The 23,197-nt window shown below is 44.5% G+C and overlaps 1 protein-coding gene across 7 annotated transcripts in view; it reads left to right on the plus strand.

Moving 5' to 3' along the window:
- SGCD (sarcoglycan delta) overlaps positions 1–23,197 on the plus strand; it is a 788,612-nt gene that overhangs the window by 481,849 nt on the left and 283,566 nt on the right. For 4 of the 7 annotated variants that reach the window (XM_069199628.1, XM_069199629.1, XM_069199630.1 and 1 more), the window contains one exon: positions 10,041–10,220. In XM_069199628.1, the coding sequence (XP_069055729.1) occupies positions 10,041–10,220 (180 nt within the window). Of the gene's footprint in view, positions 1–2,396; positions 2,509–2,588; positions 2,736–2,835; positions 3,035–10,040; positions 10,221–23,197 lie in introns of those variants that run through there. The other 3 variants (XM_069199635.1, XM_069199633.1, XM_069199634.1) reach the window with 3 other exon arrangements.

Genomic DNA, 23,197 nt, shown 5'->3' on the forward strand with positions numbered 1-23,197 from the left:
TTTTTTGTAGACTTGGGGGATTAAGTGATTTGCCCAGAATCACAGGATGTTGAGATGATTCTGCGACTCGAACCTGGTTCCCCAGTTTCAGAGTCCGCAGCTCTGGCCATTATGCCACATCCTCTCCAGGGGAAGAATATCCAGAAAAGACATTCTGTCTGTGAGTGAAGATAAGAGTGACCCCTGCAGCGGGGACTCTCTCAATTGCTCCATAGTTTCCAGAGAGAATTGCAAAAGGTCTACATGCTTCTATACATAAATGTAGTAGGGGCTGCAACTGGCTTGATGTTTTCATCAGCCCAGTTGAGCTACAACTGCCTTGATGTCCACATTAGCCCAGTCTGGGCTATGATTTCTCTGGTGTTTATATCAATCCAGTCGAAGCTGCAGCAGATTCATCCACCTCACCGGGTGGGATGGGGCTGCAGCTGCTGAACCAGCACCCATACAGTGGTGCCAGGGCCACCGATCAAACGATAGACTAATCCAGGCAGCCACATACAGACAGGTGTAGGTTGCACCCAGCTTTCTTGGAGGCCTCTGGGTGACTGTCCTCGATCAGCATGGGCCTCCACGTGCATCAGCAAGCTGCTGAGTTCAATGAAGGGCAAAGGACTAAGAGACTGTATTCCTACCAACTACACCACTGGCAGTAAGACCTTGAGCATATGAGTGAACCGATTGCACTTTTAACTTCTGGGACACAAAATACTGCATCACAGCCTTATTCATACTTCTGCCATAAATTGCTGAGGGGCAGTTTCATCTACGGTCACCATCATGGGAGATAGCATGGAGGGAGATAAGGGGGCTAGTGCCAAAAGAGAGCTGTTGTCAAGATCACTGGCCTGTATATTGGATTTAATGGTGTAGTATTGATTACTGATGTGAGATTAAAAAATACTTTATTTCTAAAAAGACAAGCACAGGGCTGGACGTTGAACTTATTGTATCTGCTGTCTGATTGTTGAGTTCTGAGGTTTCATCCCCTACACTACCTGTCTGGGAAGCGCATGACTCCTTGCTCTTCCTACCCTGAGAGTCTGGTGTATAAAGGGGTGCACTTGGCCTATTCTGCATATCCATAGTAGGATGCGCTCCTGGACACCAGTAGCAAACGACCTCAACCACCATGGTTAGGCCCGAATAGCCTCTGTCTGCCAAGTGACCGACTCCCTCACCACCATGGAAGTCTGATAGCATTGCATGGTGACATTTATATAGCGCTTATTACCCCATTATGGGGCACCGAAGCCTATTATCCATTGTGCCTCTTACAGATTGGTACCGCTGCGTGGTAAACTAGTCTGCTTTTTGGTTTGCATGACGTGGCACTAGAGACGCTTGACATCCCTCGCTCTTGGGCATCCTTCACCTCCTCTAGGACAGCCTCTCGGGGAACCTGGCATGTTTAATGATTGTCATGCAGGCTGCATCTACTCCCTGTCATCCTGCTATGGTCATGAGGTAAACTGCTGTTAATTCGCATCGGGCGGCTCTTAGGAGCCCTGCGAGCATTAAGGCACAGGTCCTGCTTGTGTGCAGTTTGCTGCCTCTGAGGCAAGATGGCACACCTCTGGGATGTCATGGCTAAACTTTGAACCAGTGTAGTAAAGTTCTTAGGAAGTTTGCGCAGTTCTGGTACCACCTGTCACTGCTCAAGGCTCCGCTCTCGGTCAGAGTGATGGTTCCTGTGAAGCAGACACGCCCTGTTTCAGTCGCACACAGCTCCCAGTCGCGTCGTACATCTCTCCTGCAGCTCGGAGTAGCTGTCGGAAGGACGGCACGGCACTGAAGCTGCTTGGCTGAGTTCGGCGGCAGGTTGGGTCGGGCCTTCTGCAGCTGGCACTGCGCTTGGCAGTTCCCAGCTAACCTGGCACAGACCTTGTGCAGCTTGGCAAAAAGCACGGCTCTCGGGAGAGAGGCCCGGCTCTCGTGCTGTCTGACATGGCTCCCACAGCACAAACCCGCAGAGAAATGTTTGCTTCACAGTTACAAACAGGTGTGAAACATTTATTCAAGAGGCTATCACGGGGTTGAGGTGGATAGAGAGCGAAGGAACTAACACGGTTAGAAGCTGGAGATGGAGAGGGAGAGAGAGACAGAGAGAGGGAATGATGCTAAAATGAGCCTGCCAGGAGGAGAGAAAACAGAAAGGCCCGGTGGAGGGACGGAGGCGGAAAGGCATTAGAGAGGGAAAGGACCAAGTGAACGAATAAATAGGGGCAGGAGGACTGTTGGGCAGAGCGATGGAAATGCGGGACCGCAAGAGAGACCTGGTGTTAAGCACAGAGAAAGGGATGGGCGGGAGGAGGGGTAGGAATGTGCAGAAAAGGCAGTAGGTTAAACAAAAAAAAAGCCAAAGGAGGGGATGGGAAGCGGCAGAACGGGCCACAGACAAGAAATACACAAGGAGAAGAGAAGGGACAACGGGAAAGTCGGAGTCCCGCTAGGAACGGAGTCGAGGGAACTACTCTAAAAGCGGGAGAGTGAGGAAAAGAGGCGGAAGTAAATATATCCCAGCGGGGCGAGGGCGGCGGGGCCAGCAGCAGGCTGGGCGAAGGCGGGATGCTCGAGTTTAACACATGTTTCCAGTTGGGCTTGGCCGGGGCCTCCGGCGGTAGCCTGGCTCTGTGTGCTGGGGAGGGAGGGTGTGTGTATGCTGAGCAGGAAACCCTCCTGGCTGGGCCCTGCAGCGCACAAAACCCGGCCCAGGCTGTGTGTGGGACACAGAGGTAAGTGCTGCGTGGTAAACCCCAGAACCCCAAGCGTTTTCTTTGATCACAGAGAGTTTCTCTCCTCACGGAGTCTGTTGTTTCAGTCCTGCGTACGAAGCACGAAGTACAGCAGGAAGCCTCGCTGGGCAGGGCCTTGGCTAAATGCAGCCACTGGAAAGTGTGACAAAGGCTGCTCTCGAGACTGTGCGTGGCGCTGGCAGCGCGAGCTGCAGTGTTCACACCAGCCCTCCCTGTCCCTGTAGCCGTCGATCCATTGCTGTCTCCCAGTCCCGAAAGCTGACCCCGGGCTAAACAAGGTAAGGATGGGTTGCCGCTGTGGCTTGGGGGTTTCCTGCACTTTGGACGTAGGGACTGTGAGACTTGTGGCCAGTGTGGGCTGGGACCGAAATTAGGAATGGTAGCCAAAATAAAAGTACTCCCATTAGTGAATTAAAATCTAACAAGCATTTGCAATGCAATGGGTCTCACGTTTGCTCGAGTTAGAGCTATTAATGCTGTAAATTCCTAACTGGACTTTTCTTGCCTCATAAAATGAAAAGTAAAACAGTTGACATCAGCAAGCCAATTGAAAGAGCCATGGCCTCCGTGAGTGTGAGCGTGAAGGACAGACACAAAAGGAAAAAGAAGTTTGCCTGCAGTCAAATATATTGGCAACCGTACAATTATCCATGTTACAGGGTCGATGGCCAAGGCAGTAACAAACCTGCCCCAAGGAGGGACAAATGTAAAGCGTTTACCAATGCTGAACAATTTTTGAAAGGCAAGTACATGAACGAGTGATAGTGATGGGTGTGCTGTGGGAGTGGTTAAAAGCCCACAGAGATTACAACACATCAGAGCGCTTGTGTGCTTGACCTAAAAAGGTGGTCTGTGAAAAACGGGTCAGTTTTAAACTTGAAAATGCACTCTGTATAAGTGTTTTGCAAGGTGTGGAAGACTGCATGGATCGGAGCTTGCTGTGAGCAGTGTTTGTTTTAATATCTGGGAACTAGATAGTGAAAGCTTGCCCAGCACACCATAAAACAGGCCCACAAATAGTAAAACAAACAAAAAAAAGTCCACAAACACTGACCAGTCAGACTAGTCCGTCACCCATCTTCTGATTGCCCTATAGGCCAGTTTCAAGCCTGTTTGTGCCCGTAACGTAACTGCTGCCATAACATTCTCACCACATGCAGACTCGTGGCTGCTGTAGCTCCTTGTCCTCCTGGCTTGAGGATACCACTATCATTTTTATTGACATTTTGGGCCCTATTCACAAACTGCAGAAAAACACTGAAATTTGGCTGCTATAGTTTGCTGAGCTAAATATAACATGCACCTTTTCCATGCACTGCTTTTGACCCCTCACATATTACAACACTCATGACATGTTAAATAGCATAGCTGTTGACATCACTGATGGTGTGAAATAAAATTGACCCCTTCAGTCTTTCTGTAAAGGAAGAGACTGTACCCCTGACAGGAGATCTGTTGCTGACTTGGACAGGGTGGCGAGCCAACCCTTTCTTCAGTCTCATTGACAATAGTGGCAAAGCATTTCCAGGAGGATTGTTTTAAAACTTCTGGTGCCAAAACCGCCTGTATAAGTTCCTACATCAGATTTCACTTTAAAGAGAAGAATAGCAATGGGATGGGTGAAGTCTTGACACAAGATCATTTGGTCTAGGCATCATGTTAATTGGGAACCTCAAAGTTAGACACCTTTTAATGTTTTGACATTTGAAAAAGCTGGGGCTTAAAAGCCCGAAAGTGGCCCAGGCTTCTCTGGAAATACTGTGAAGGTCAGAGTGCAACAGTGGTCAAAATGTTTTTTAATATTCAAGATCCACATAAAACTAGCAAAGTTAACATTGTGTGAATTAAAAAAATTGTTTTATTACCAAGAGACACTCAACTTCTACACAATTTACAGAAAGCCCACAAACATATACAAAACATCTTCATCTATAACATTGTTTCTCACTTTGTGAGAAGCTTAAAAAAGATTTGTATCCGGAGCTTTGAAGTATGGGAAAGTGTAACTGGGTCAACCTAAGACTAGCTTGCAAATAAATGGTGCCCTGCATGAACTATGTATGCAACTGATGTACTCAGATTTTTTTTAATTTTTTTTTTAAATTCAAATTTATTTTAATTTTTTCTTTTCTTGAGTATGGCTTGAAGCACCATTTGGAGAGCATTCATTTCAAAAGTCCATGGGAGCGCTGTTATAGATTTCATGAGAAATGCTCTCTCGTTTGATACTGCATGTCTGAACACAGTGAGAATATGGGACATAAAAAGGGATTTGACTGCCAAGCTCCCTAAGCCTTGATCTCTTTGCTTACATAAAGTTCTTTGCTAGGGAAATGTGGAAGTAAACAGGGACATTTTGAGAACCCATCTAAGGCTCTGTGTGATATCCCAAACCTGTGACTCGTATCCATTTATTATGGGGGATGTCTGATCTCTCAGCCCATTGGATATTGAGGATGTCCATCAGCTTAATATCCACCAACTGCATACAAAAACAGCATTGAGTGTTGAGCTTGATAGTCACCTCACCACCCAAATTGAGATATCCTCTCAACCCTTTCCTTTTTCTCCACAACTCAGTTGAAAGGTGACACTCTCCCGGGCAAGAAAATCAGACACACTTAGACCAACAGCGACAAGTCGCTTGGTGGGTTGGGAAATTAGAAACCTCCTTGTTTAACAGATATGGGACTTCACTTGGTCTCGGGGTTTAGAAATCCCCAAAAATTAGAATGCTTGGGCAGTACCTTAACTATGTTAAGTCACCTACCCTTTGTAAGGAAATGTTATACCTTGTCTTGGTCATGAGAGATGGGTTGGCCCTTCACCAGGAGATCAGACATCTCTGGTCTGGCAGTGATATAGATCATTTCAGGATAAGAGAAATCTGTCACTGCCATCTGGCCTCTCAACAGCCAGGAAGGATAGTATTAAACACCAACATTGAGCTATGAGAGTTTTGAATCTTCTTCTGGGCCAAATGTCCACAATGCCCATTTGTGCTGTCAGACTTATTTAAAAACCACTTCCAGGGTCTAAGGTGAGTTTCCAGACTATCCCTCCATTGTCTTTGTTGAAGTCTAACACATGTTTCTACTCTATCCCTCCATGGTCATTGGTGTGTTTTTAGGTGTGTTTTCACACTACACTTTTGCCACCTAACGCCCACAATTCTCTGCAATCTCAGATGTGTTTATACTGTAGCTCTGTGTCGCTGGAGTATTTAAAGACTCTCCCCTGTTATCTCTATTTTTACCTCACTGCACTTCTGTGGATGGTCATTGCTTCAATAAGGCCTTAGTAGGTGGCTGTCTTAAACAAGTGGCAGCAGGTGGGTGTCGGCTAACATCAGATGGGCTCAATACAGGGCTTGCTACATGGAGGTAGCAAGTGACCAAAGTATACTTTTGCCCGGTACTGTAAAAATCTCGCACAATTCACGCCTCTATGGCCTCTGGTGAGTTTCCACACAGAAGGTCAGACTTATGAACAAATCAAAATCGTTCACTGTTCTATGCAGCTGGTAGAATATGTGAATGAAAATGGTTCTTGTCTGTGCTGCCATAAGTGGTAGCAGTAGGATATCTTACAAAAAGTTATTTAACCTTCTGTGGGGTAGTCGTATATGTTTAAAGTATTCCCAGTGTGTGAAAATCTCCTAAACTGTGCAATTCATTGGGGCTTATTTTCATAGTGTTTTAAAATGTAGATCACCTTGTTAATATTGTCTGTGGTAGAGACCTGTAGCAATAAAACTTATAGCAATCAGGTTTGATTTTAGAAAAATGATATTGAACATTTTAGAAATTGGAATGTTGTAAGTAAACTGGCAGCCATGTATTTGCATTGTTGTGAAACCAGACACTTCCTTAGCAGACAATAATCAAAGCAATGACAGATCTGATTTTTCATTGATTATATGTAAGCAGGTGTCCGTGTACTGATCAATAGTATACAATACTATCAGATGGTGAATTAAAATACAATGTAAAGTGTTACAAACAAGGTCCTTATAGCTTGATTTATTTGTACCATGTTATGTATATTTTGTCTCTGACCTACCAGAAAAAGTAGGTTGCTGCTGAATGACTAAAGTACCATGTGTGAGCAAAGCAAAGATACTTTTATCTGTTTTGCTCCTGATCTATAACCTCCTTCTGCTATTTGATAAAAATGACACTGCAAAGTAAATGAAGGCCTCTTTCAGCCCCTGAAGTGTGACATGCTAGGCTTCTGGGTCAGCAGAGGCCCTTGCCTTTGCATACCTCACAAAGCTCTGTTCATCATGTTTAAACATATTTAAATATCCAGCCTGTCTGGTAGGGAAAATGTTGCTGAAACTGAAAGCTGCTGGGCCACCATGTTGTTGCAGCAAATTTGGCACCCTTTTTGTTCTGTGGAAAGAAACTCCCAAAAGTTGGGGATTCTATGGACAGAAAACACTTAAAATGCCCCTTGTGTGCAAGGAGGGTTGTTCCTGCACATGTACCTCTGGAACCTCTTTCTATTTTCCTGTTGGGCGTACCTTGTTTCATATAGATATCCCTGGCAGGAAAATTAGTGGTGGAAGTCTCACCCTACATAGACTGATCATCCCCATTTTGACCCCATAGCCCCATGATGGATAGGTCACTAGGTCAACAGTTGAGCAACTTTCCTGCTCTTGACACCCCAAAGTCATTTCGATGGTAACCTACTTGTCATATGTTATGTTATTTTATGATACAGAGATTTGTATAGTACTAAGGTACCATTAGTATGGCCTTGCAGCACTCCTCCGAGTCTGGGTTCCACCATGACCTGGTCTTAAGGACTCTGTCACCAACAGGAGTCTGTTTTCTGATTGTGAGTTGAATCATAATTTATATGGTCAGATGTGTGGAGTTTATTAAAATAGCTACTTGTCCATGGGACAGGTTGCTTCTTAAATCTACTTGTCCTGTAAAAAATTCTACTTGTCGCTTTGGTACTATGTGGTGTGGTGACAAATTATAGCAGCAATCTCATTATGTAAGAGCTCTCATAACAGCCTCTCTAATTATGCCAGGTCTACTATTATAGTATGCTTGAACACTTGCAATTTCAATCCCTACTATAGCAATTTCCTTTTTTTGCCACCATCCCCCAGATCTACTTACTGGGGCTGGAGGAAATAGTAAGCAGTAGTTTCAGGGCTGGAATGGCTTTGAGTCTGAAAACCTACTAACTTGCATGTTTTAAGGATTTTCATCAGCTCTTCTCTAATCCTTTCCCATAATGAGAAAGGTTGGAAATTTACTCCCGTCAGTGGCAGAAGTAGAAGTTCTTCCAGGGTTGGGAAAAAAGTGGTTGGAGGGAAAGTGAACTTATAAACGCTCACTAGATTTTCACATGAGCAAATCTACACATGCATATTTGCTCGTTCTAAAATACAGTTCACAAATATTATCTAGGAGTACGATTTCCTGGTCTACTTCTGTAAGTTCTTGTGAACTCATGAAATCCACTATTTCAAAGACATATACCATGGGTGCACTTTTGTGACTTTCTTTAAGAATTGGGTCCCTAATTAGGTCTGGCGTTAACAAAGACATTTTGTTATTATTAAACTTCTATTTCGCTCTCTATCGGCTGGCTTTACTGCGAGTGATCTCATTCTGCTCTTCTACCAGGAGCATTTTGGCACGCAGAGTTTTGTTCAGTGCCAGGAACTATTGTGGCAATCAGTGGTGTAACGAAACTTGAGGGGGCCCCCTGTAAAGAACATGGAGCCCCCCCGAGACTCATGCAGGGCAGGTGCTGTGCAAAGGAGCACTTGGGCCTTTGTTACACCACTGGTGGCAATGTGTGCTTTTTGAGACCAATTTTTTTTTTCTTTTTGCCAGTGTTTGTTACAGTGGTGAGGGCCTGGCAGCTCCCACAACAATGAAGTGTTATGAAAGCCATGTCAAAACAAGACATGCATTGACGGAATCAAAAGAGACAAAAAATGTCAGATCATTTGGCTTTCCCAGTGCTTGTTTATTTTCATGCTTCCCACAATCATGTTGAAAATGGTTACACTGATGTTCCATTACAAATATTTTTTGGAAATACTAGCATGCATCAACACATTTTACTAAATGACGCTTCAAAGAAATAGCACCTAAAATGTAATGGTAGTGAAACTTTTTTCCCTAATTGCATTTTTTCTGAACATTTTATTTTGAAAGCAAAGAATCATCACTTTTGCTTACAAGCTTCTGCAAACGTTTCAATCTAATCTGGGAGCATTATACTTAGCCTCATATCGTTAAACTTTTCTAACGTGTGTACACTTTTTTATTTTAATTTTATTTTACTGGAACCACTGTCAGTAGTGCAGTGTGACCTTAAACGTCTATTTACAGCGCTCACACTAATAATGAAGGCTTCTTATTAATGAACCATAAATACAAGTTCAAACAGCATTAACACATGGGCATGCATATTATCTAAACTGCAGACAGTTCCCTTCTTTGTAAGCTGGCAGCCAAAGGGTTCGTGCTGCTGGGGGTTGGGCCTACCTGTCCCAAGGACAAAATAAACATGAAAGCTTGTTGCCCTTGACCCCAAACAATATGTCCTGGGCTTGGGTGATAGGAATTCCACATCCCTGTATGGTTCTTTCATGTAAAGATTTGATTCTATGCATATAGTCTTGTTTTTATTTGTATGGTTAGAGATAATTACTAATTGAAATAGGTGCATCAGTGTGGATTGATATGTGCATTGTGCAGCTTGGAGCACGTGCCAAGGGTAATGGTGTAACTTTAAACCATAGTAGCTGTTGGGTGTTTGGTGCATGTTGCATTGTCTTATGAACGATGGAATACTGTGGTAAGTCTCATGAGACCCCAAAATATCATGCATCTAAGATGTGTAAGAAGTGTGTGTGTTGTTCTGACTACTGTGTTATTTTAGGTGTTGTATTATTTATTATGGCTATCACCATTGTGGGCTGAATGATATGAAACTATAAGCAATATCTGTACGAACATAATATGGATATTCTCAAGTGTCATGTTTTGTTTGAAACCTCATGCATTTAAAGATGTCTAAATCTGGTGGTGGATACATCCTTAGTATGACTGACAATCAAGGCGTAACAAAGGAAGGGGCTTAAGAGAGTTGTAAAGACTGAATGGTAGAAAAGAGACCAATTAGTGTAATGATGGGTAACATGAGAGAGGGACAAGACATTGATTTGGAATGGAAGTGGATATCAATATCTCACATTTCTTTCATAGCATCTCATTTTTCATCTTTCCCTCTGTACCTTTTCAGATGCCTCAAGAACAGTATGCACACAGGAATAACATCCCGGAGGGACCACAGGTCTACAAGGTGGGGATTTATGGCTGGCGGAAAAGATGTCTGTACTTCTTTGTGCTCCTCCTGATGATACTCATCCTGGTGAATCTAGCAATGACCATATGGATCCTCAAAGTCATGAATTTCACAATTGTAAGTACAGTTTGTCTGTTTTTGTGTGCAACAACAGAGTTCAGGCAGCATAGTTAGCTTGTTGTGTTATTCCCATTTGTGTAGAACCTGTCACCATTGTTATGGTATTGGAAGGAATTCTTCATCTGGGTGCTGTTCATGTGGACCTGGAAGGTCATCAAGAAGACTGGAGGGACCATCATTTGACAGTGTGTTGTGTTGTTGGTGCATGGTTGTATGCATGGTTAAAGAGATTCTACCATGTGGAATTTCAAAATGGTTTCTGTAAGTTACTAAGATTTTACTTATGAGTGGGAGATTTATTATTGACCTTTTATTTGCTAGATCCTGTGGGTTCGGCCGAATATATTTTCAATAGTGGATTTATTATTGTGTGTTGCCATATACAAGGTACTACTCAGCTGCTAGATTGAGGACTTTATGTCTACTATCTCCATACATTATGTGGAGATGTTGTATTTTATCATCGAAGCTGAACATGATTTTGTCGGTATAGCTGAAACTTTACATTGACCATCCAGTTTAAGCTGTTGTTCCAGGCTCAATATTGCAAAAGAGAAGGTTGTTCGAATGGGAGGTGGTTGTTCGGGTCACAAGATGATGATTCCATTCTTTTCCATATGTGTGCTTGAATATTGAGAATTTAAAATGAATGTTATCAGGTCCTCTCAGTGTTGGTTTGACATAAGACTTTCAGGATATGTTACTACTCTAAAAATCTTGAAGAGCTCTCTACTCTGGTTTGGAGCATGAGTAATCAGTGTAGTCTTTTTTTGTTTGCAACATTTATTTATTTATCATAAACATGAAAGCAGCAGTTTGTACCAATTCCAGTACTGCAACACACAGAGAAAAATAAATAAATGAATAAACAAGGAAATAAATGAGAATGCTTCGTGCTTGTTATGTGCAACCTGAGATTGGCAGCCATAAAGCTGTCACGCGCTACATGCACATTCGTCAAACTAAGCAACAGGTCTGCCAAGGCAGACGGTGAGGACTACATAATTGGTGCAGCCTAATGAGCCGCCTTTGTCTCTCTATTGCACTGTGAGCCTCACTCAGGCGAGCTTCATACACTTCTTTATCAGTTGCTGCTAGAGCTAATAACGGCCCCATCTTTTCATGTCGACTTGTTGTACTGAATATTGGCAGCCAAAGATCTTGTTTATTGTTTTAACGTTTGAATGGTTTGTACCATGTTAACTCTTTAAACCGAAAAATAGTATGTTTGTTCTAATCGTCTCACTTTGAAATTGTAACGTGTTCCAGTGAAGTGAATTAAGTGCAGTGTTACTGTAAAAATCAACATTTTGGTTTTTAGGTTTCACCTCTCACACAGAGGAAACTGGCTTAATTTTCACTCTTAATTGCTTTCTTCTTAATTGTTGAATTTCTCTGTCGCATCATTCTGTTTTCTGCCGTATTGGCTGACCTGTATTCTTCCACTGCTCACTTTCAGGGAAATACGTTTTTCTTTTTGGCTAAGCACTCCATCAGAGGGCATGTGTTTCTCCTCGAGTGCTTTTTTCCACTCAAGTGCCCAACCCATGCTTTGTGATGCTCTTTCTCTCATGTGCCACTCGCTTCCCCTAATGTGCTTCCCCTCCTTGGACTCCATGTTGCTATCTCACGTGAGTGCCTCTCCCTCCTGCTCATACATTCCTCTTGGCCTTGTGTGCTGCCTTTAATCTCCTCCCTCGCCATTTTTTTATTTGCCCTTGCCCTCTCCCCAATTGCTTCTCACACGCTCTTCCGTACCCCCACCAGTCCTTTTTTATAGTTAAAATTTGTTTTTTATTATTTTAAAAGGGGAGAGAATAGTACAACACCACTCGTCTACATCTAATGGTTGGTGATGGATAATCAGAACAGGGATAACTGGTAAGGGGGGGTGCCTCATGAACGAGATGGGGGTTCGAAATATATGACCTATCTATCCAGGTTGGTTCCCTTTAGTGGAACTGTAAGGAGATGTGTAGGAATGCTGGGGATCATATGTATACCGTTGTTGTGCTGTTCCGTCATTGTGAGGTGTAGAATGCGCAAGTAAGCGAGGCAGGTGAGTTCCCTAAATTCCTGGGAGAGGTACGGTAGACAGGGTTCCCATGTCTTAGAAAATTGGTGTAGCCTTTGGTCAATTGTAGCTGTCAGCTTTTCCATACCTAGGAGGTCCCAAATTTTGTGGAGCCAATCTAGGTGGGTGTGATTCTAGCTGCACCCCATCTGGCCAAGTGGACCTGTTTGGCAGTGCATAGGGCTAGGGTGATATCACATCCTTTTGTGGACTTGAGTGGGTAGGTGATGGCGTCTGGGAGATCCAGTAGTATATAGCTTGGGAATCTTGGGAGTTCTGTGTCATATGTGTGGTCAGTGGCCGTTAAGATATCTGCCCAGTATTAGTGCAGCTTGGGACATTTCCAAAGAAGGTGAGTTAGTGTTCCTGTTTTCCACAATCACTCCAACAAGATGCATCTCCAGCCTGTTTCCATTGTGCAGTGTGTGCTGGGATGTAGTACCAATAGTGAACTAACTTAAGAAGTGTCTCTTTGCCGGCTCTGCTAAGGGCCAATACATTAGCCCTCTTCTGGATGTCTGCCCGTTCTCTAATGGCAAAGGGGGGCTTTTGCTTTGGTGGGGACCTGTGTCTTGTTTAGGAAGGCATAAATATCAGAGAGTGTGCACTTATCCGTTTTCCTAGTAATCGACCATCGTTCAAAGGGCAGCAAATGGTGACTAGCATATATTAGGCTGTGTAACCCAGTGATGAATAGCAGCATATTGCCAGTGTGCTGACGAGGTTAGTCCATATTTCTGTTGCAGCTGAAAAAATGTCATGAGCCCTACGTGGTCGAAAATATCACCTATGCGCTTAGAGTTGGTTTGTTGCCATTGTATGTATGTGTTTCCCTGACAGGCTGGGGTAAAATCTGGATTCCCAATTATGGCGGCTTGCGGGAAGATAGGGGTGGATAGTTGCTTTGCTGACTGTACTTTATCCCAGACACCCATAACGGCTTTAAGAATTGGTGAAATATATACTCCGGGTGGTCTAGGAAGTTTGAGCAGCCAGGGTACTTTCCAAATCTGGAAGCCTGCGACTACTTGGTCAATGAAACACTAATGTTTCTCTGAGTAGGCCTGGCCAGTTTTACTAAGTAACATAGCTCGCTGCCTGCTAATAATAGTTAAAAGGGGGTGATTCCCAGGCCTCCCTCTGCTGATGGCAAACAAGCCTGCTTTCTTGCTTGCCCAGATATAGTCATATAGGAGGCGTTTTAGGATATGTAGGGACTTTGGTGGAGGTGGCAATGGTAGAATTTGCATGACTTAGAGGATTCTAGGTAACATCGTCATTTTAACTGCCACTAGACACCCCAGCCATGAAAGAGTATATATTTTCCACATGTGTATGGTAGAGCGAGTGCTCATGAGGAGGGTGTTGTAATTGGTCTTGGCAGTCCATGTTGGATTAGAATTGATTTGGAGACCTAAATGTGTTACCCCGTGGTTGGCCCATGTGAAGGGGAATTAGTGCATAAGTGAGAGATGGTCAGGTTTGGGAACCATGAGGTTAAGGATTTCTGAAAATGATCCTTTAACTCATTGGCATTCCCAAATGCGTCCTGTTCGCTCACCAGATGGGACAATGATTGAAGAGAGTGTGACAAAGCCACCATAACGTCATCCGCATGCAGCACTAATGAATAATCTCCCCCCATTGTAATACCAGTTATCATTGGGTTCCTGCAGACACACTCCTCAAAAGGCTTTGTGTACAAAGCAAAGAGGAGCGGCAATAATGGGCAGCCCTGTTGAGTGTCCCATGCAACATCCAACATGGAGGAGGTCAGGCCATTGACAAAGACCTGGGGTCCAGATTAGCTACACCAAATACAGTTTCTGAACCGCTGGCCAAGGCCTGCTTGTACTAGTTGAAGGTGTGGCCAATGTACCTGGTTGAAAGCCTTCTCGGTATCGACTGATAGTCAAAGAATGGGTATGCGGGAGCTCAGGGTTTTATCTATTAAGTGACAAAGGCGTTTGGTGTTGCCACTGCACCCCACTCCGTTATAAAACCTGTTTGGTCAGAGTCAACCAGTTGCTGCATGCAGGGGCTAGGGTGACCGCTAGTATGGAGGTGAAAATGTTTACGTCTACATTTAGGAAAGCTATGGGGCAGCATGAGGAACATTGTCTTGGATCCTTGCCAGGTTTAGGTATGATGGTGATGGTGGCTATCTTCATAGTGTCAGTGAGTTACCTGGTGGATCTAAACAAATTATAAAGGTGGGTAAGGGTGGAGGCCAGCAAAGTTGCTAAAAGTTTGTAAAAATTGGAAGTATAGCCACCTTGTCCCAGTGCTTTGCCCATTTGATGCCAGGAGATGAGAGCCAGAACTTCATCCATCTGGATATCCTGGTCTAGGTGGGAGACATCCTGGGACATGATTTGGTCTAGTGGGGTTTTAGTTAGGTAAGTAGCAGCGTCGTCCTCCTCTAATGAATCCACTGAGTACAGCGTGGCATAGAAGCGTTCAAAAGCCTGTGGAATATGGTCATCCTGAGAGATTATATCACCTTGAGACCCCTCTAATTCAGATACCCATTGTTTAACAGCCTGAGCTTATAAGTGGTGTGCCAGGAGGCGTCCCGCTTTGTCGCCCCCTGTATAATATCTCTTCCTGGAACAGAGAAGAGCAAATTCTGCTCCATCCATATCAAGTGCTTTAAGCTGCTTGCAGGCAGTGTTGTGCTAGCAATTCACCTTGTGGGAACCTGTCCGTTAATGTGCCTCCTCCAATTCCTTTATGCGTTCCTCTAAACTGAGTCACTTTTTTTGTCTCTCTCAATTGAGGTGGGCCTCTAATTACAGCTTTTGGAGTGTCCCAAAGGAGCTCCACTGATATTTCAGAAGGGTTGTCGGTCTCTAAAAAATCTTTAGTAGCATTCTTTATTTCCGTGACAGCAGTCGCATGTGTTAGTAGTTTGTGGTTGAGAAGCCAGGTGTGTTGTTGGGGAGTAAGGTAAGGCAGACGTATGATGAGGCTAATTGGAGAGTGGTTGGAGAGAGCGGAATGTCGGCAGCTGTGGTGGCTGCTAAGAGACATGGGGTTATAAGGAATAATGGATCTTCACATATGAGTTGTGGACTGTGGAACAAAATGTGTAGTCTCGTTCTGTGGGGTGGCAGCAATGCTATATATCGGGAAGCCCGTAGTCCTCGATTTGCTGGTGGCCCTGTGGTGTAAGAGATCCTGACTGACCCACCCTCTCTACGGACCTATCTAGGGTTGTATCTGGCACTAGGTTGTAATCTCCCCCAATTAAGACATACGTCATGTCCTGTCTCACTGCTTCTAGAACAAAGGATTCTTGATGCTCATTTGGAGAGTATAGGGTTTCCAAGTACGAATGTGTAAGTCTGCATAGCCATGCGGAGGGATCAAAGTCTGTCTGGGATTTCAACTTGTATCTGGATCACTCTGCCAGGGAAGTGAGAGGCTAATAAGATGTCTACCCTTGCCTTCTTTCCTGTGGTGAAGGAAAAGTACTGGTGATCAAACCAGCGGGATTGTAAACTCCCCCAGTCTGCTTTGTAGAGGTGTGTTTCTTGAAGCAGGCATATATCGCATTGCTTGTCTTTCAACATGGAGAGGAGTGCCAAGTGCTTTGGTGGTGCATTCATACCTCTAACATTGTAACTAAGTATTTTGAACATCTATAGTGTGGTGGAGGTAAAGGTGCATGTGTGACTAATATAGTATGGTCCTACCAAGGAGCAGTGTGTGCGGGATGCGGGATGCCTGAAGTACTAATAAGGAGGCATATCCGTAGGAGCTTTTGTAAATGGGGTACTAGGGGGAAAAGGAAAGAACAAAGGTAAGAACATTAATAACAAACACAACTGCCACGGTCCCTGCCTGGGAGTGCAATTGGTAAATTTAGTAGGGTGCATGTTGTGGTCGCCAGGTATAATTCTGCATCAGAGTAAGGGGTAGAGAGCTTCCCCAACAACAAGCCAACTTTTTCTGGGAAGCGGGATCCAATAATCACGCCACCCTCTGGAAAGGCCATCCATGCTTGTGGTCTCCTTGTGCGGATCCATGGTTGAGGTGGTGCAGAGATGTCATTCCTTAGTTGCTGTCCTGGTCTGACGCAGCCTACTGATTCCAGAGCCGGCGGAGGAGTGCCACATGTTCTCTGTGGCTTTCCATTCCTGTAGGTTGAGCTGAGCCTTTCACTTTCACCTCTGTGGAACGTTGTGGGCTTTGATGAGAGGGGGTGGTCTGCGACGAGAGGCCGGGGGCTTCTGTGTCTGTTGGATTTCCAGTGTCCAACAAGTTGATGTATCCTTTAGGGTGTTATTCCAAAGGAATGTTAGACGAAAGGGGTCCCCCCCCAATGGTATTTTATCCCCCTTTCCTGCAGCAATTCTGTAACAGGCTTCAGCAGGCATTGATGTTGTAGAGTGATGAGAGAGAGATCTTGATACAACCAATCTCTGGTACCTTAAAATTCAATGGCTTTGCAATCTCTTAGAGCCAGCTCCTTCTGTTTATAGTAATGTAGGCTGATGAAGATGTCTTAGGGCATCCCTGGGAATTTAGCCGGTCGGTCAGCTCTGTGAGTGTGGTCTAATATTATGTCCTGGGGTGTGAGTTCTGGTACTACATCGTGGATGGGCCGGCGGACAAATTCTTCCAGATTCCCGGTGTCCGCTTGGAGGGGGACCCCTTTGATTCTAATGTTGGACCACTTCGATCGGTTTCCAAGGTCTTCTAATTGAAAACTCAGTTCAGTGTTCTTGTCTTGCAGTTCCAGTAGCTCACGCTGATAGGAGTCCAATTCGTCTTCACAACAGTCACCAAATTGCTCAAGAGCACCACCCTCTGGCCCATTTCCCCAAGTCTCTCTTAACATCTTTAATTTCAGCCCCCATTTCCTGCTTAAGGGCCTCTATGTCAGCACGCAGTGTACTACAAAGACACTCTAAAAAGGCCCTAGTGACTGGAGCATCCTTGTCCATCTGGCCCGTGGAGGGTGTCATCAGATTGAGAAAGAGTGGGAATGTATCTTCAGTGGGGGCTACTTTCTTTTTGGTAGATTTTTTAAAGAGGCCCTTGAAGGAATTGTCTTTTTTTGTGCGAGCATGGTGCTGCCATAGCTCTTCAAGCTGGTTGTAGGGGGTTGGCGAACTGCAGTTTGGGGAAAGATTCTCAGGTCCAAAAGATGTGGTCAGCCCAGCATGGGTTGCTAACATGTGTGATCATGCCATCCGTTAGGGTCTTAGTTGTGACTGCTGGAGGCAAATGCCCCAGGGTTAAGCTTCATTCACAAGGTGAGACCGATGGCAGGTTGAGGGTGAAGACCATGGGGGGAGGTACACTACTCGGCGTACTTTCAGCGTGTTCCCCAGTTCACCTCCTTAAGTGTGCACGGAATAGGCAAGGCAAATGCCCAGTAATGCGATGGCTCAGACCAGGGTGGGTCGCAGTGAGTGGACAGCAGTCACTATGGGTTAACTGGACCAGGCCAAAACGAGTCATGAGTGTTCAAACGCTGCTGCCAGGTAAGCCTGGGAATGTCTTTCTGTCAATGGGGGCGCAGAGTGGGTTGCTGCCGGCACGTGGTCACTGCTCAGTGTTGGCAGAGTTCGGGCAGTGTGTGTTTGCCTGGCTCAGAGCTGGAGTTAGGGTGAAGCTGCAGAAGCGCTAAGCTGTGGCTTCGTGGGTGGCTTGCACTGGTTGTGCCGCCCTGGTGAGTTGAGCTGTACGAATGGTCGAGCCTAGTGTACATTCCATTCCCCTGGCCTTACATCTAACCAAAGGTCTCCTCTGCAAGCTGGCAGAGCGGCCGCCCGATCTAGCAGTGGGCAGCCACTGTGTGTGCACCAAGCCGTGGATCCCAAACATTGGGCCGGAAAGCCTCTGATTGTCTCGGCGAGGTGGCTGCTATTGTCCAACCCGCAGCTTGGGAGGTAGTGGTCAAGTCCTGGTTCGGTGGTGTGCCACTCCATCGTTGGGGGCCCAGCACGGTCCGCTCCTTCGTTCAGCGCATGGCAGCCGCCATCTTACGTGCGGTTGCCCCGAGGCCTGAATCAAGCCAGCCTGTGGATCTGGTGATTGTGTAGCTGAAGTGCATGAAAAAGGGCACCATCAGTTTTTGGGCGTCCTTGCCCGGGAGGGATTACGGCAGGGTTGAGGTTGTTTTGCCTGTCCTGATGGGGGAGAGCGGCAGAGCTCTGCAGTTGTGCTACCATCCCGGTGCCATCTTGGACACCAGTCCTTTTTTAAAAAAAATATATTAAAAAATATATTTTATGGGGGTACAGTGGCAAACCCCTTATTCCTATACCCCAAATCCTTAACCTAATTCCCTTAACCCTTTAAACTTACCCCTTTAACCTCAACCATGAAAGCTAACCAAACCCTTACCCTTAACCATATGCTCTTAACTCTATAACCTTTAACTTCATACCCGTAATTCTTATACCTTATACCCCATAGCCCTAACCCTTAGCCCTATACATTCAGTATCCCTAATCCCACATATTTAGTTCCTATATCCTAACCCCAATTCTTAATGTTTAAACATTACACCTCAAAGACCTTCCTAAATAATTAATCTTATACCCCAAACACTTAACACTATACCCATAAATGCTAACGCCTAACCCCATATATCTGTAGTCCATACCCTTAGCCATTAAACCACAAATCCCTAAACCCCCATAATCTTAACCCTATTCCCCTAGCCTTAATATTATGACCCTATGCCCTAATCCCTTAAAATTATATCCCAAAACCTTACTCAATACCTTAAAACTTACCTACCTCTCTCAAACCTTAACCCTATTACTTTTAACCCACACAGCCCATGCTATATGCTTTTAACTCCTAATCCTAAACACTGCATGAATTTTACATTGTCCTTACCTCAATAGATTTTGGGAATGAGCACTTTCTGAAGTGTTCTCTTTCTATGTGATTTTTTTTTAGAAGTAATATTTGGGAAGTGTTTCTAGAAGTATTATTTTTGAAGTTTTTTGATTGGACGCTCCTGTATCCAGTGTTCTTGTAACCTCATGTTTCAGAGTGTTACTCATTTGAGAGACAATCGTTTTTATCGACTTTGAAATTATGAAAGAACGAGTTGAGAATCATGGATTTATATTTGTGACCAGCAGGTGTCTGCTTGCGTGTGTTATTTTGCTGTCTTTTCGGTTTTGAATATAATTGAAAAATATAGCAATTTATTGAGCAGAGCTTAATTTAGATGATGAAACATCTTGCTGCATTGCCCTGTTGACAGCTCAGCCCCATCCGCCGCTCAGTGGCGTAACAAAGGCCCCTACAGCCCCCGCAGTACAGGGTGGGGGCAGAGCTTCTGAGTGAGTTCGGAGGACGGCCCCTCTATCAAGTTCCAGCACAAACCATAGCTTATCCAATCCAGAGGTCCCCCCATGCGGAGCCCAATCTAGTCTAGACCACCGTGATGAGTAGAGATGAGCTTAGAACAATGCCCACGGCTTGCCCAGCTGATCTTACACCTAAATCTAGCCCCTGCTGATAGCATAGACCAGCTCTGCCTGAAGTACAGCGCAATCCAACACACATCCCAACCCCAAGCATAGTCCATCCAAGGATCTCATGTCGTCCAGTAGTTGACCAGCTCAACACACAAGCCAAAGGCAAGCCCAGCACTGTGTCTCTGTTTCCCTATCTATCATGAATGCAGATGTTTAGAAACTGGATAAGCAAAGGGGTGTGCACTTACGGGCATATCAGTCGTTTTCATTGCTATGAGCTCTATCTAAATATTGGCTGCTTGTAGCACAAGTGGGATTGATTTTTTTAATTATTATTTTTGTTTATCTGTTTATTTCCGAGTTCCAGAGTAGTAGCATGCATACAAAACAATAACACAAAATATGCCATAGTGGGTTACTTTTAGAACACATGTGGCACAGGTGGTCACACAACTATTAGACACAGTGGAATGTTTCTTATTCCTGTCTAGTGTGATATCCTCAGGCACTCTGGAAGACCACCAAGGTCTGCATGACTGAGTCCGGCACTGAGTGAGACCGCCAGGGGTCTTGTGTATCTCTCACACAAAGACTGTGTGAAACCACAACCAAGTGTGTACTTTGTCTACTGCCTGAAACCTTGGTCTTGCCTGAGTTGGACCATCTGGTAGATATTGTTTTATTTGATGCACAAAGTGGAATCAGGAATCGATTAATGACTGATGACTGTTTGTTCTACAAATTGATTTGTGCGTCTGGCAACCTTGAGAAAAAGTTCTGCCAAAATCAATGGCATTCGAGCGTTAAAATGCAGAGAGTAGCTTGTAACAGTTAATCAGTCTTCGCCTTTTAATGTATTCGGAAAAGAGGCGAGGCAAGCACAGAGTACACCCTTACATGAGCTATCCAGTAGGAGCAGGCCCACTGCAGCCAGGGTCAGCCGAGGGGAGGGGTGGGAGGGAGATGGGTCAGAGGGGAGGAACGACACCAGTGCACCTGACACATAGTGCGATAGAGATGCCGTGTTATAGTCATGGCCACTGCAGGGCCCCTGGAAAGAGGAATTTCGTGTCTCACCCACCACCCTCGCCCACTAATGTGAACTTGCCACACATGCCACTCAATCCATCATTTGCTGCATAATTGACTGATTTCAACAAAACAATAGTTTCTAACTCTAACAAATCAAAAACTATTAAAATGCCCACAAAAAGATGAAAGTTAACCACGTACCTTTCATTTGTTGTTTCCTGTGTTCAAACCTTCAAAGACATCTCCGCCTGATGGACAGAGGGAAGGGCTTTTTCCAGCACCTGGAAATAACAAGCATTTGCAATGTAATAGGTCTAGCATTTACGAGAGTTAGAGCTATTGGCGTTGCAAATGGTAATGCCTTTTACCCATGTGTTTTATTTGGAGTGTTGTGGATGTATGTGGTGTGGAGTGGAATTACGTGGCTAGATTGGAATTGTTAGTTGTGGAATTATGTGGGGTGGTATTATGTGGGAAGAGGCCCAGCAGCAGGCCCTGCCCCTGAGAGCAGCACTGTGTGTGTAGGGGGAAAGTGTGGCCTGCACTTGCCGGCTAAATACAAGTAGGCACAACATCCAGAATACAACTGAGAAAGTTAAGAACATTCAGGTGGTCAAGCCCTCACCCTACAGGGTACCAGCAATCCCCAAGAGACAAAGCAGGAACGGAATTTTTATTTCTCCATTTCCTATAAAAAACACAGCAGTAATAGTAGAAAATCAGTTTATAGTTTGCTTTCATCCCTTTCATATTGTTAATAGGAAGTGTCATCAAGGGCACTTTGGTCCATTGCCAGGTGCCTGAAATGTTACAAAAGTTACAAAAAAGTCACAAAAGTTTTATCTCTGCTATTTTGAGCCTCATGTGTGAAATCACTTAAGGGATCTCTGCCGATCACATGTATGAATCCCAGCAGGACTGACTCAGTCTTTCATTCTTCCAAGGTTAATAAAACGACCAACAATGAGTTGAGTAATACCAACATCTGTCATTCACAGGGCCATATAATGGCAATCTGTTGGTACAAGGCGCTACATATAAAATCAAGGTACGATTTATATTACCTTTATATTGACTAGGAGAAAGCAATTCAGGTAGTGCAAAAATAGTTTATTTCCCTGAAGTAAATTCAACTTATTTCCTTCTCCTAAGTCACTGCTTATCTCTGTCGGTATTTGAGTGGCTTATAACAATTTTTATCATGAGTATAATGATCAAAGGTCTTATTATTAATATGACCATTACCAATATTGACAACAACAATAATAATACTGTTTTTACTACCATTCCTACTATTACTACGAATAATAGTAGTAGTAGTAGCAATAATCATCATCATCATCAAACTCCTGATCCACACCTTGAAGGCACTGCACAACATAGGACCCATATACCTCAACCACCGTCTCACCTTCTGTGTACCTAACGGACATCTCCGTTCCTCCCAGCTCGCCCTTGCAGCCGTCCCCAAGATCTGGAAGAATACAGCAAGAGGAAGGTCCTTCTTGTACCTAGCAGCCCGGACGTGGAACACACTACCCCTCAAGCTCAGGGAGACCCCATCACTGAAGCAGTTCAGGAAGGACCTCAAGGCCGGCTCTTCGACTGAGCAGTACGCCTTCATTCAGTGCCTTGAGACCCTATGGGGGATTAGCCGCACTTCGCAAATCCATGATTGACTGGTTGCTGGTTAAAGACGTTGTAGTCAGATTTTATCCATGCTAATCTAGGTGAAATATACAAACTTTTTATGCTGAAAATAATGGTCTCTGTACTTCAAAGAATGTTTAAAAAGAAATGGGGAAGCTACCCCTTTAAAACAAACTAATTAAAGAGAGAACATTACATACAAATGATATCTTAAGTAAAGCATTTGACTGTGATGTCTTTTAAAGTATCAGCCAGTGTCACGTGAGCTGTCAAGGGGTTCATGTAAAGTGTCAGTAGCAGCATCCTCCATTTATATCCGTCCCTATCTTCCCATATAGCAGATGCTCATCATTTGTAGCTAGTGCTCCAGTCAAAGGATGGTGGAAATCTGACTATTTTTGGTCATGCGGCTCTGCAAGCTGATGTCACACACTGCCAGGGCACATTCCCTTCAGGCTGAGGTGAAACAGAATGACATCCTGTTTACTCGCTACAATTCTAAGGGCAGTCTCCCTGTGAAATCAAAGTGTTCTGAGAAGCAGGGGAGGGAAGTGGGGACGGGGGCAGTGTTAGTAATAAAAATACACAAGTCTGCAGCTCATGGCAGACCAACACTTCGTACACCCAAAAAGAATTAAACAATCTGCAAAATCCTCATACATGCACACATCCATATGCATCGTACCCTATGGGAACTAGCCGGCGCTATTGAACACAATCCTTCATTAATAGTAACAGGAGCTACAAGATAAGGCAGCGAGAAA

This window comes from Pleurodeles waltl, chromosome 7 (genome assembly GCF_031143425.1).
Source record: "Pleurodeles waltl isolate 20211129_DDA chromosome 7, aPleWal1.hap1.20221129, whole genome shotgun sequence".
Classification (NCBI taxonomy): domain Eukaryota; kingdom Metazoa; phylum Chordata; class Amphibia; order Caudata; family Salamandridae; genus Pleurodeles; species Pleurodeles waltl.